The sequence below is a fragment of the Euleptes europaea genome, chromosome 7 (assembly GCF_029931775.1).
Source record: "Euleptes europaea isolate rEulEur1 chromosome 7, rEulEur1.hap1, whole genome shotgun sequence".
Classification (NCBI taxonomy): domain Eukaryota; kingdom Metazoa; phylum Chordata; class Lepidosauria; order Squamata; family Sphaerodactylidae; genus Euleptes; species Euleptes europaea.
Window position 1 is genome coordinate 34,826,260 of NC_079318.1, and position 12,333 is coordinate 34,838,592.

General features: G+C 39.5%; 1 protein-coding gene across 1 annotated transcript in view; it reads left to right on the forward strand.

The window, feature by feature from the left end:
* Positions 1 to 12,333, forward strand: part of TTC27 (tetratricopeptide repeat domain 27) — a 105,525-nt gene that overhangs the window by 63,812 nt on the left and 29,380 nt on the right. The window contains exons 11-12 of the mRNA XM_056852662.1: positions 2,738 to 2,833; positions 6,047 to 6,169. Coding sequence (XP_056708640.1) covers positions 2,738 to 2,833; positions 6,047 to 6,169 — 219 coding nt within the window. The remainder of the gene's footprint in view (positions 1 to 2,737; positions 2,834 to 6,046; positions 6,170 to 12,333) is intronic.

Here is a 12,333-nt window from a genome sequence, read left to right on the forward strand (position 1 = left end):
GACCCCTTTCTCTCAATGTGAAACCATGCAGCCCCTCCTGACCAGGGTCTTTCTCCTCCGTTTCTCAGACTTATTAAAACTGCTACGGTTTGATCTCTAGCCTTCTCACATTGTCGAATGGCCTTTCTAACGTATCAGGAAGACCCCCGTTCTTAACTTCTAGGAAACCGTGTGAGGCCCTGCTGTTTAAGAGAGTGTTTGGTTAGTAGATTGTTTGTGTATTTTCCGTGAGTGACCATTGTTTTAGTTGTTAAATTGGTTTGAAATTTTCGAACTATTGTAGTTAGCTGCGGAATCCGTTATTAAAGAAAGTGCTTTAAATGAAATAAATATAAATAAATAACTCAGTGGTTTTACGGGAAGACAATACTGGGTTTCTGTTAGGTTAATGATGCAAATGGGAGAAGACCCACAGTGACCCTCTGCCTTTTGATTCGACCCTGTGAGATAGACTGATGGTAATCGCCCTTTCACAGCTGGAAACTGAGACTAAGACTTTAGTCTCAAAGCAACTGTTTCCAGCTCACTTGGAATTAAATCATAGAGAATTATGTTGACCACTTTCTGTATTGATATCTGATAATTTGAAATCTTCTATCTGTTGCTTTAATAGTTTAACAGCTGTATTTACTGATCAGATTTTTAATGAATTTTTAGTAAAAGTCATTTATGGAATTAGTGTATTCATGAGGAATATTTTAAGGTGTTTAAAGTTTTACAGTGCACAAGCAATTCAGTTGCTCAGTAATTCAGTTGAAATTATTACGGCTACATATATTTTGAGAATAGTGGTTCATTAACTCTTTTTAAATGTATGAGTATATGTTAATCTTGTATCAGTTTAAATGATACATAAAATCAGTAAATAAATAAAATTTTGATAATATGTGATGGATGTTTATTCCCCTTTGAAAGTCACCTTATGTTTAGGTATGTAAATGGTGTTCTCAAAATATTTAATGATGGTTCAGCAACTCTTACTCCAAGATTCAAAGAACTATGAATGTATCTCATGAATTATCAGCCCAAGAGTACATGAGACCTGTTTTTCAAAAGATAACAGTATTCAATACTATGTATTGAACTGACAAGAATTTCAACAGTTTGGTATAGCATAGTGATCAGCTGTTCCCATGAAAAAACGCTAAAACAGTCCTAGATTGCTGCCTTGGTTACTGGTTCAGATTACCTTCCATGTCTCTGATCTCACTATCTGCATATATGCACATGTAGTATACAAACAGATTAGTTATTTTCGGCTGCAGTCTTAAGTATATTTAGTTACTGTTTCAGATGACATTGGTCAGGTTTGCTAGCACATGAAATATGTCCAAGATGATGCTCAGGATCAGGATACCAACTGTTTTTTGTGTGATGTAAGAAGTTTGTTGAAATGTCTGCCCTTCATCCCGAAGATGCCAAAACTAATCCCTGAGAGTTGTGGTGGTAAGGCCTAATTGACAGGTGTTTCACTGTAAGCTATTTTCCACTAAGTCCTATTTATTGCTTTTGTCAGTGGATCAGTTCAATATTAGACTCTCTAAGCATCCCATTTAGTGAAAAGAAACTAACTTTAGTGAGTTAAGGGGCCCACATTTGGACTTCATGGCAGATTAGAGTTAATTGAAGACTTTGTCTTTAATCTTGTTGAAGAGGAGTACATGAGCCCAAGAGTTAATCAAGCTCTTGCTCACCATGAACAAACTCCCATTTGTTTGATGTGCAGTTAAGCTGGTGCCTTTACCTTCAGAAACCCCAAGGAAGTCAGTGGGGGGAAATTATGCATTTATTTAACAGCATTATCTTTGTTGAGGGTGGGAAGTACTGTCAAGTCACAGGTGACGTATGGCGACCCCATATGGTTTCCACAGTAAGAGACAAACATAGGCAAACCTCTGTGTAGCAACCATGAACTTCCTTGGTGGTCTCCCATCCAAGTACTAACTAGGGCTGACCCTGCTTAGCTTCCAAGTTCTGTTAAGATCATCCAGGTCAGGGCATTCTCTTTAGGAATCTCTAAAATGGTGGATCTTTTTTTGTCTAGGGTAGTAGCCAACTTTTCACTAAACAATGAGATAGTGGGAGGGGACCCAGGAGGGGGGCAAGATGGTTGCAAAGTTGAACTAAACTCTATGGATGCGATCCAGAGGCACAAGTGGAGTTATGCTATCTGAGCAGGGTTTTTTTGGGCTTCTGATTATACCCCTTGAAGAGCTGCTTCTGAGAGTTGGGGGACCCTTGGAGGAAGGGCATATGAGGCTTGCAGTTGCAGTGGTCTTTCGTCATACAGAAATGCCTTCCAGTTGTGCAAGCAGGCCTTTGAATGCAGACCCACATGTTCTCCATTGGAAAACAGAAATAAATTGTCTCCTTTTAAGCTGTTGTTTTGTTTAATGATTGTGTAAGAATTAAATATAAAGTTAATCAATAAGCAGTTTACATGACAAGCTGTAGAGACCTTTTGTTCCTTTTATTACCCATCATCTTACAGTACAGAGTTAGGACTTCTCAGCTGCTCTTTAAGGCAAGGATTTCTTCAGTATTGTCTGTTTAGATGTATAAGAAGTGATTTTATAAGCCTTATGAACTTTATTCAGCCAAACATGTTTTGTTTTGTTCCACTGCTAAGTCAAGTCTTAAATTTAGTTTTCTATGTATGTATTTATTTGGGATATGTGAACCCTGCCTCTCAATAAAATATTCTTGAGGCAATTTATAATGTTTTTGGTATTTTCAGGCTCTTGCAGATCAATTTGAAGATAAGAAAACTTCAGTTTGTGAACGTATGAAAGTATTTTATAGTTGCCAAGTTCCTCCACGTTGGGCAATACAGGTACAAATAACACCGGTGTATAACTTGAAGTAGGATTCACGTTGTTTTTAGCATTTCATTTTGTAATTTCTTTTAATGTTGCAGGGGGATATTAGTTCATTTCTTTCAGTATCAAATCTCCCCATTTTTCCTGTAATATTAATCTCAAGAAAGCATCAGTTTGTGAACGTATGAAACTTTTTTTATAGTTGCCAAGTTCCTCCATATTGGAGTGGTTATCTGGAGAGCCAGGTTGGATTGCCCACTCCTCCACATGAGTGGCAGAGGCTAATCTGGTGAACTGGATTTGTTTCCCCACTCCTACACATGAAGCCCACTGGGTGACCTCGGGCTAGTCACACACTCTCAGCCCCACCTACCCAACAGGGTATCTGTTGTGGGGAGGGGAAGGGAAGGTGATTGTAAGCCAGCTTGATTCTTCCTTAAATGGTGGAGAAAGTCAGCATATAAAAACCAACTCTTCTGCTGCTTCTGCTTGCTTCTTCTGCATACAGGTACAAAATAGCATTGCTGTATTACTTGAAATAGGATTCATGTTGATTTTGTTATATCGTTTTGTAAAACTTTAAAAAATGTTGCAGAAGGGAAATTCGTGCATTTCTTTCAGTATTAGACCCCCCTTTTTCCTGTAGTATTAACCTAAATAAATTAGCATCTGAAACTGATCTTAGCTACTTTACAGCATAAGAAGAATACTTTTAAGCACTTTCCTTAATACAGTCTCAAAGAGTCATGATGCAGTAATGATTTAAAGCTTTGCTTTAACAATATTCAGTGATGACACATAACCACAAAATCTAGGATAATAGGAGCCTGTGACCATAAGACTTTTCTGACTTTACCTTTCCAATGTGGGCTTTGTTTTCTGACACAGAAGTAACCATTTTACCAATAGTATTTTTAGCTTGTTTATTCCTTGTTAATCATCTCAATAATCTTTCCAATACAGAAAATTACGTGTTTCATTTCTGTCTGTATAGCTTTTCAGGCCAAACCAATTTTCTGAGCCACAGGCAGAAACAGTGGCAATTTATTATTGATCTTGATTGTAATATTATGCTCTAAGCAGCACTTATGTTTCAGAAATTTTTCTGATACATAACCTCATAATTATTACATACAATTTTTTTCTGGTACTTAACCTCATAATTATTACAGGCTGATAATTGCTGGTAGATTAGTCTCCCTTCTTCCATGGAGAATAGTGGTTAAGCGCCCTGGTTTTGGAAACCTTCACCATGTTGGAGTTTGTCCTTCTTTTCAACTGGGATTCTAAACCATGGTTTAATCCCACATTGTGGGGAGGAAGCATATTTCTACATGTGCATCACCTGCATTCAGATGCCGTAGCCAACTGGAGTACAGATGAAGTCTACCAGAAAGTTTTCAGCTGTGCTTTTAATGAGGAAGGAAGTAGGGGAGCTTATGAGCACACCAACAACCTGTGTTCATCACTATTAAAAACAAACAGAACTTTTCATTTTGTTTGTATTGGAAGTGGAGGACTTTATGCTGTCTCTTAGACTTCAGAGGGGGAGTGTAGAGAGTCAGATAGGTCAGGACCTGTGTATCCCTTCCTTTCTAGTACTCTGATACTGTCTTTTGATGTGTAGACTGCTACTCTCAGGGGTTCTTCCTTCCTTTCAGCGAACACCTTCTCTCTCAGTCTCTCTCCATCTTGCAACCACAAGATTAGGGCATGGTTCATCTCCACCCATCCTTAATTTAGCTGTTTCATTTAGAATGCTGTCTCTATCCTGTCTAGAATGGAGTTTCTTACAGTAAAGGACTTGTATTAGTTTACTAAGATAAAAGGCTCCACGTTAACTTGATTTCCATAAGCAGCAGCCTGACACAATTCCACTGTGCCATGTGCCTTGTGCACACTTCAAGTCCCATCAGTTTGAATCCAGACATGTCTGAATGTGTTGAATCCTCAAGTGAGGGACATGAGTGTCTGATCACTAGGCTCCTGATTTGGTGCCTGACACCAAGCGGAATCCTATAATGCTCTATAGCTTGTATTCTCAGAGAAGAGCACCAGAGAAAGGGCAGATTTAGACCTGAACCTCCTTTCAGACTAGTTGTATTTTAAATGTTTGCCTGACAAAGACAGAATGCCCCTGTAAATCATCGCAATGTAGATGCTTACATGCCTCTTTCTTGGATGGGCTGTTTGATGGTATTTCGATACAACAGTGTAATTTGTTTTTATGATCTTGTTGTTTCCTTAGCTTTAGATATTAAATAATAATACTCTGTGAACCCATTTGGTCCTGCCATTCTCTTTTGCCTTACTTTACCTTCAGGCTTGCTTTTTAAAAAAAATTCACCATTGGTAGAAGAAGAGTTGGTTTTTATACCCTGCTTTTCTCTACTTTAAAGAGTCTCAGAGCAGCTTACAATCACAGTCCCTTCCACTCCCCACAACAGGCACCTTGTGAGGTAGGTGGGGCTGAGAGAGTTCGGAGAGAACTGTGACTAGCCCTAGGTTCCAGGCAGGCTTCATGTGGAGGGGTGGTAAATCAAACCCAGTTCTCCAGATTAGAGGCCGACGCTCTTAACCACTACATCGCGCTGGTGTTGGAACAAAGTCGGGAATCCATTTCCTGGAAGATGTTGTTCAGGATTTTATTTTAAATGTTTTATTGTCTGATCATGGCTGTATAAACTGTGCAAGCTGGCCAACCCCTTCCCCCATCTCTCCTCATCATCTCTGGGTAAATGGAAGAGAGGAGAACAATATGATACGCTTTGGGTCCCATTGGGGGAAATGAAGTAAATAATCTCTGGATATAGGATTAAACAGAGAAGTGTTGGTGTGACACACAGCATGTAGATAGGTTAGCAGTTGCTGCTAGCCACCTGTATGATCTGTCTGCTTCATGCAGATGTATAACCTAGGGGTGACCTGGAAGGATTTTGTGCATAGTGGGGAGAGCCATCTGCTTATATGTGTGAATCAGCTGTGAATGAATTCAGTTTCTAAAATCCATATCTATTCTCTACTCATTTCAGTTTTGAAAAATTATTAGTGCTGACTGAATCTCAGTAGATTTTTTTAAAGGTTGATTTATTTAACTGCTGCATAAGGTTTTTTTAAATTCCTGTTTCTTTCGAAACTGGGCTTAAAACAGTTGACACTGTCAATATAGTTAAATGCTTTTCTGGGGAAGGAAAATGCATAACTTGAATTTTTTTAATATTTTACAGCGCCAGCTTGCGAGCTTACTGCTTGACCTTGGATGTACCAGTTCAGCTCTTCAGATCTTTGAGAAGCTTGAAATGTGGGAGGATGCGGTTATCTGTTATGAAAGAGCAGGACAGCATGGAAAGGTAGAATATTTTTGTTGTATCTAAATTCAGTTTTGGGAGCATGGCTTGATTTTCAGTGCTGAAAGACCATAGTTTTGACGTTTAGAGCAGCTCTTTGCATGCACCACTTGCATGTCTGTATAATGCCCTGAATCCTTGGATGTAAGTTCTTCAGATCTCCGGCATACAATACCATTACCTCTGCCATGTTTTGGATACCCTGGGGTTGATTTATATATAGTATAGCTTTAACAGTTTGGATTTGGCAACCTTGATAGCTGCTGCCCACTGCTGGAGAGCCAGCGTAGTGTAGTGGTTAAGAGTGGTGGTTTGGAGTGGTGGATTCTGATCTAGAGAACCGGGTTTTATTCCCCACTCCTTCACATGACCAGCGGAGGCTAATCTGGTGAACTGGATTTGTTTGCCCACTCCTACACATGAAGCCAGCTGGGTGATCTTTGGCTAGTCACAGCTCTTTTAGAGCTCTCTCAGCCCCACCTACCTCAGAGGGTGTCTGTTGTGGGGAGGGGAAGGGAAGGTGATTGTAAGCTGGTTTAATTCTCCCTTAAGTGGTAGAGAAAGTCGGCATATAAAAAACAATTCTTCTTAAAGCAGAACACAGTTCTTTGTTTCATGAAAAGCATATACGATAGATTTAAATTCTATTTTAGTGCTGTTTTGGACTTAAATGACAGAAGATTTGGTCTCTCTTTCTCTCATACGGCTTATTGCAGTGACATCAGTGCTCTTTGCCCATGCGTCTTGGCCCAAAAACATGTTCTTCAGACATCAAAGAACTGTTTCTTATGAGAATCCCTCCTGTTCTTCCAATGCATGAGCTATAGCCTGCTTGGAAACCAGACAGGATGTTCTATGGAAACCATCCAGTGTCTACAATTTATTAATTGCCATCTGTGTCCACATATTTGTTTCTCCAACAGCTGGATATGTAGACAGGCTAGAATGTATTCCAGTTCTTGCAGACATTGGTTGGTTGTAAGATTGCTTGTCCAGGTCCACCTAACAAACCACATCCTGTGTTTCCAGTTCCTTGTGTTTAGGATTTGGGGGAGGTGGGTCTTAGTTAATGTTACATTGTCTTGAATTTATTTGTGTTTCTTATCTACCTCTTCAGAAAACTGCTGAGGTAGTTTCCAACCATTTTTAAACAACAAAAATTGGTTGTGAGAAGTTAAAAGTATCCAAACAATAGCACTACAAAACTGTCATAAAAAGACCTTAAAATAAGATACAATATAATAGTAACAGCAATTAACTAAGGCAAAAGTATAAAATAACATAATCAGCAAAAGAGGGCCGGTCAGATCAAGCAGCTGTAGATTAAAGGGGCGGGGAGTAGCAAAATGTAAGTTAAATGGTCAGGAAAAGAAATCCAGCCAAAGACTCAGGCAAATAAAATTGCCTTTATCTGTCATCTGAAAGACAGAAAGTTAGGCACTAGGACAACTTCTAACTGGCAAACATTCTACAGAGAGGATGCAACCACTGGAAAACCAGAGCTCTGGCTGCTACCCACCTTGCCTCCATAGGTGGGGCCACAAATTGTACAAAGCCTAACACGAGGGACCTTGGATGGTAATCTATATTGGCAGTATAGTCTGCGTCTTTTCGAGTAGCCTTTCTGTGTTTTGTTTACATGTGTTAACATACACATCTGGTCATTATAAACACTGGGCCTGTATGAGGGAAGCTGAGGCCTATATTTTCCATTTGCTAGAAACGTTGGACTAATTCATTGTCTCGAGATAGGAAAATGCCGTTTGAAGAATATATAAGACATGGTATCTGGGTAAAAATGTTTTGGACTCTATATCTGTGCCGTGCTTTGAAAATGCATTAGCGAAGTCTGCGATAAGACCTTTGTATACTGTATTAAGTTCAATGTGAGACACAAGTAGGAGCATTACATCTGTCAGTTGAAGGGCAATTTAATTTGTGCTTTGTCATAACCGTTTATTGGGGGTGGTGAATAAGGAGCTAATTAAAACATGAAATTATCTACCACGGTGTTAGAAACATGTGATTCCTCTGGAAAATATTTGTCAGTGGTCAAAGTGCTATTGCAAAAGAGAGATTTCAGCCTTATGACAAGCTGTTTTCTTTGGAGGCTGCAGCAGTACAATAATGCACCAAATGGCAAATGAGAATATGAAATATTGGTTGTGAGTATTTGACCATGATATGATTCCAATGTTATTCTTTGTTTGGAATGTTTGAGTGGCTAGAAGACTACAGAAAGTCAATAAGGCAGACATGGCAGAAACTATTCATTTATCACTTTTCAAGGAGACAGTCACTTCCGGAAGAGAAGCATAAACTAGTATGTACAAAAAGCATGTCCAGAACAAGATGGTATTTCATTTTAAATTAATTTGATTGGAGCACCAAGGTTGATTCGGTACCCAACAGAATACAGTGGAGAATTTATTGAGTATCTTTAAATGTCAACTAGGATATTAAAACAGGAAATGTAATGTGTAGGTCATGCTTCAGAGAGCTAGTGAGTTGCATAGCCCACGTGTGTAACGGAATTTGTCTGAAGGATTGTGTCTTGGCAGCTCCCTGTTTTTAGGGAATTCTCAAAAGTCCTACTTCAAGAATGGGTCTTTACAGGGGGGGAAAACCTGGGCAGACGGAGGAGACTATCACATGTTCTTTGTTGATCATTTCCATTGTGATTGTATCATATTCCTAACTGGCAAATTTCAGATAACTCAAAAGTAATGTTAAGATGCTGTGAGAGAAAAAAGAAACTTAAATACATGGGAATATGCTAGATGGCTGAATCTAAATGTTACAATCAAAAGTAGAAATATTCTAAAATGAAAAAAGTTCTTTAAACATAGTAACGCATTTCATTTGCTTTTCCTCATGTTTTCGTGGTTCACCCCCCCCCCTTAAAATCACTTAGGAAAGAAGCTTTACATTTTTTGGCTGAATTTTTAAAATGAATAGAGAGCAAAAGGGAAATAAGTGGATTGTATAGTAGCAAAAAATTGAAAACCATGCCATTTGGCATAAACCAGTGAAATGAATATTGCAAACGATTAGAATTCATGATGCTTATTCCATATTATTGATAAGTAATTTGGATGGCTAAATACTCTACAGAAAAACAAAATTCTGTGATTGAGAAGATAAGTGTCACATCTACATAAGTCAAACTATGTTTCCTCTAAACTGGAATATTCATATGACCATATATGAACCCAAGAAATTGCCCTATGGATTTGATTTACTCGTAATGGCAAAGTGTTTCTTGTTATTGTGTGAATGAGTCTGGGAGCTACTCAGCTTCATGTATCCCCCGCCCCAAAAAAAAAACCTTTCTTCACACAGGGCTCAGAAATTAAGAACTTAATAGTTTGTCTGAACAAAACAAACTATGGTGCCTTCTAAAGGCAGGTGTTTAATTTTTCAGCCAGCTGCAATAGATAATCTAGTTCCCACTGAACTAGGATTCCAAATTAAGTTTTAATTCTGGTTTAGAAAGAATAGAACAAACCATAGTTTGTGGTTGCTTCAAAAGCTGAAATGTTTAATGTTTGAGCCACATGTGAGGGAAGATGGGAAAGGGAGAAGGAGCACACAAGCACAAGGATTCCCAGGCTCATTTACACAGTTCGTTGTTAACGTTTAAACTTTTTCACTGCATCGCACTATTAATCCACCTAGCTTGGGACTGGCAGCAACCCTCCAAGATATCAGGGGAGGTAGGACTTGCTATCTGATACGGTTTTTAACAGAGATGCCAAATATGGAAGCTGGATGCCAAATATGGAAGCTGGATTCTCCTGGATGCAAAGCGTTTGCTAAAATACTGCCGGCAAAGTGTTCACTACAGGCTCAGCCCAGAGAATGTAGTTCTGTGAACTTGAATGCAAAATACTAGTGAATATTAGTAAAAGGTTTAGCCTGCAGGTCTAGCGTACAGTGCTAGGCCCTGCCACTCAGAGGATGGGCTTCGGGAGAGGCTTATGCAAGGCTTACAGTGCACACCACCTCAGAGTAGTTTCTTCACATTGCTGGCTGTCACTTTTGAAGAAGGAAAAGGGGAAAAGAGAGTAGATGAGCTTAGATGAGTTTGTGACTGCTTTGTAATACATGCAGAAGTTTAACTCTTTAAATAAACAACAATTATATCACTTACGAATTCTTCCCAACAAGTAAGTTTTGTTACTGTCTTGCAATTTTTTGCCTTTCCCTTAATGATCCTTGTGTTTCCCTTGAGTTCTTTGATTTTCCTTTTGCATCGTTCTTGATGTAAAAAAGAAAGAAAGCTTGTGGGCAGGCACTTTTTAGGAGGGGAAAAATCCCACCAACAGCTACAATTGGAATAGCTGATGGTATATTGGCAGATGAACCCTAATGTTAGTATAAACAAGTATGGGTGTTCAGTATGCAACTGACCTAATGTCCTACTGAGAGTATGCAACTGACCTAATGTCACCCAGCAAGCTTCCATGGCAAATTGGGGATTTGAACCTGGGTCTCCCAGATTTCAGTCCCAACACTCAAACCCTATGCATGGCTCCAAAGTGCCCAAGCACAAAAGGTTGCTGTCACTAGCTTCTGTCTCCATGCTGTTTTGGAGGGAGGGGCTTTGGGGGGATGCAAGGGGAAGAGTAGAAAAGGTCCTGTACGTGAGCAGGAAATACAGCATGCGCGTCTTTCATTCTACACCATATGAACCTCCCTGTCAGCTAAGATAATCATCAGACCATTTCTCCTAATCCTCTGAAGTTAGGTGTGTGTTTACTATAGATAGATCTTTTTCTGTAGTTATTCCACTTTTGTGGAAATCCCACCTGAAAGGTGTTCACCTATTGCCAGTTCTTTCATCCTCTAAGCACCAGGCAAACATTGTCATCTTTATCTATACTTTTTGCTACCGGAGTGCTTTTCCTCTGTACTCTGACAAGGGCTTGTTTGCTCGTACTATGGCTGCCTGAGATTTTTTATCGTATGCTGCTTTTTAATTACCAGCTTGTTCAAAGGGTGGTTGTTATAGGGATTGATGTGAACAATTTAACTGGGTTTTGGTAATCACCTTGAATGCCATTTTTAGGGCAGAAATGTGGCATCTAGATTTGTAAAGTATAGCTCATTTTTCTGGTATGAGCCTTCCATGGTTATTGTGTATGTGCGATCTCCTCTGTGGAAAATTCTAGCGTTGATTGAAATGTAATGGGTTCACCCGCTCCAATTGTTTTTCCTGCCTCCTGCTCACCTGATCCCTCAGTTCTGTCTTCACTGCCACAGAAAGAAGTCACATCAGAATTTTCAGCTTTCAGACTGACTGCTGAAGAGATTCTGAAGGCTTCTATTGTAGGCAAGAAGTGATTATTTGCATTTTTTCCCCGTTTTGCCATTATGGCTCAGAAAGCATTATTCAAAAAGCATTATTCGTGAAGCAAAAATGGCTTAGTCCAATGGCAATACAGTGTGCCCTCGTAGTTTCCGTTATGAGCATAATGTTTCCAAATTATCTGTCTCTAAGCCATTTCTATTCAAGGTGAGAAATGAAAAGGCACCTTGTGTTAAAGCTGTTCTTTGGGGGAAAGCTCTGGCAGGTACAGACACATCCGTCCCCAGCCTCAGAATCATGTTTTCCCATCAGACCAACAGTTTGGTCAACTTCTCTTCTGATGGTAAAGAAATCAGAACCAGTGCATGTCCCTTCAGATGCATGGAACTGGATCCATTCCATTAACTATATAGAGTGGGGATGGGGGTCACACCTGCAGCCAGTTTGAAACTCTTACAAAAGAGGCAAAAGTTAAATCCAGGCATGGAAACCTCTATGGGACAGATCCAAAAATACAAGGGAGTCCATCAGTTCATAGTAAGAAAATGTGATTCCCCTTGTCTTTTGGAAAAGAAAAAGATATAAATGATTGGTAAGTCCCTCTTTGCTAGCTTGAGAACTCTCGTCCCCCCCTCGAGGGGAAAAGACAGTAGTCATTGACCAAGAGAATTATAGGGACTGTGTAACAAGACCCTTCAGGTCGAACCATCACTTCTCCAAACACTATAAACCATATTCCAGCTCTATTATGTAGTTCATTCAGCAAAGAGATGCACGCCGATCATCACTTTCTAGGAAGTGAGCTTGCTGATCTCCCATTTAGGATTGCACAAAGTGGCACTTATTTGTAACAGGG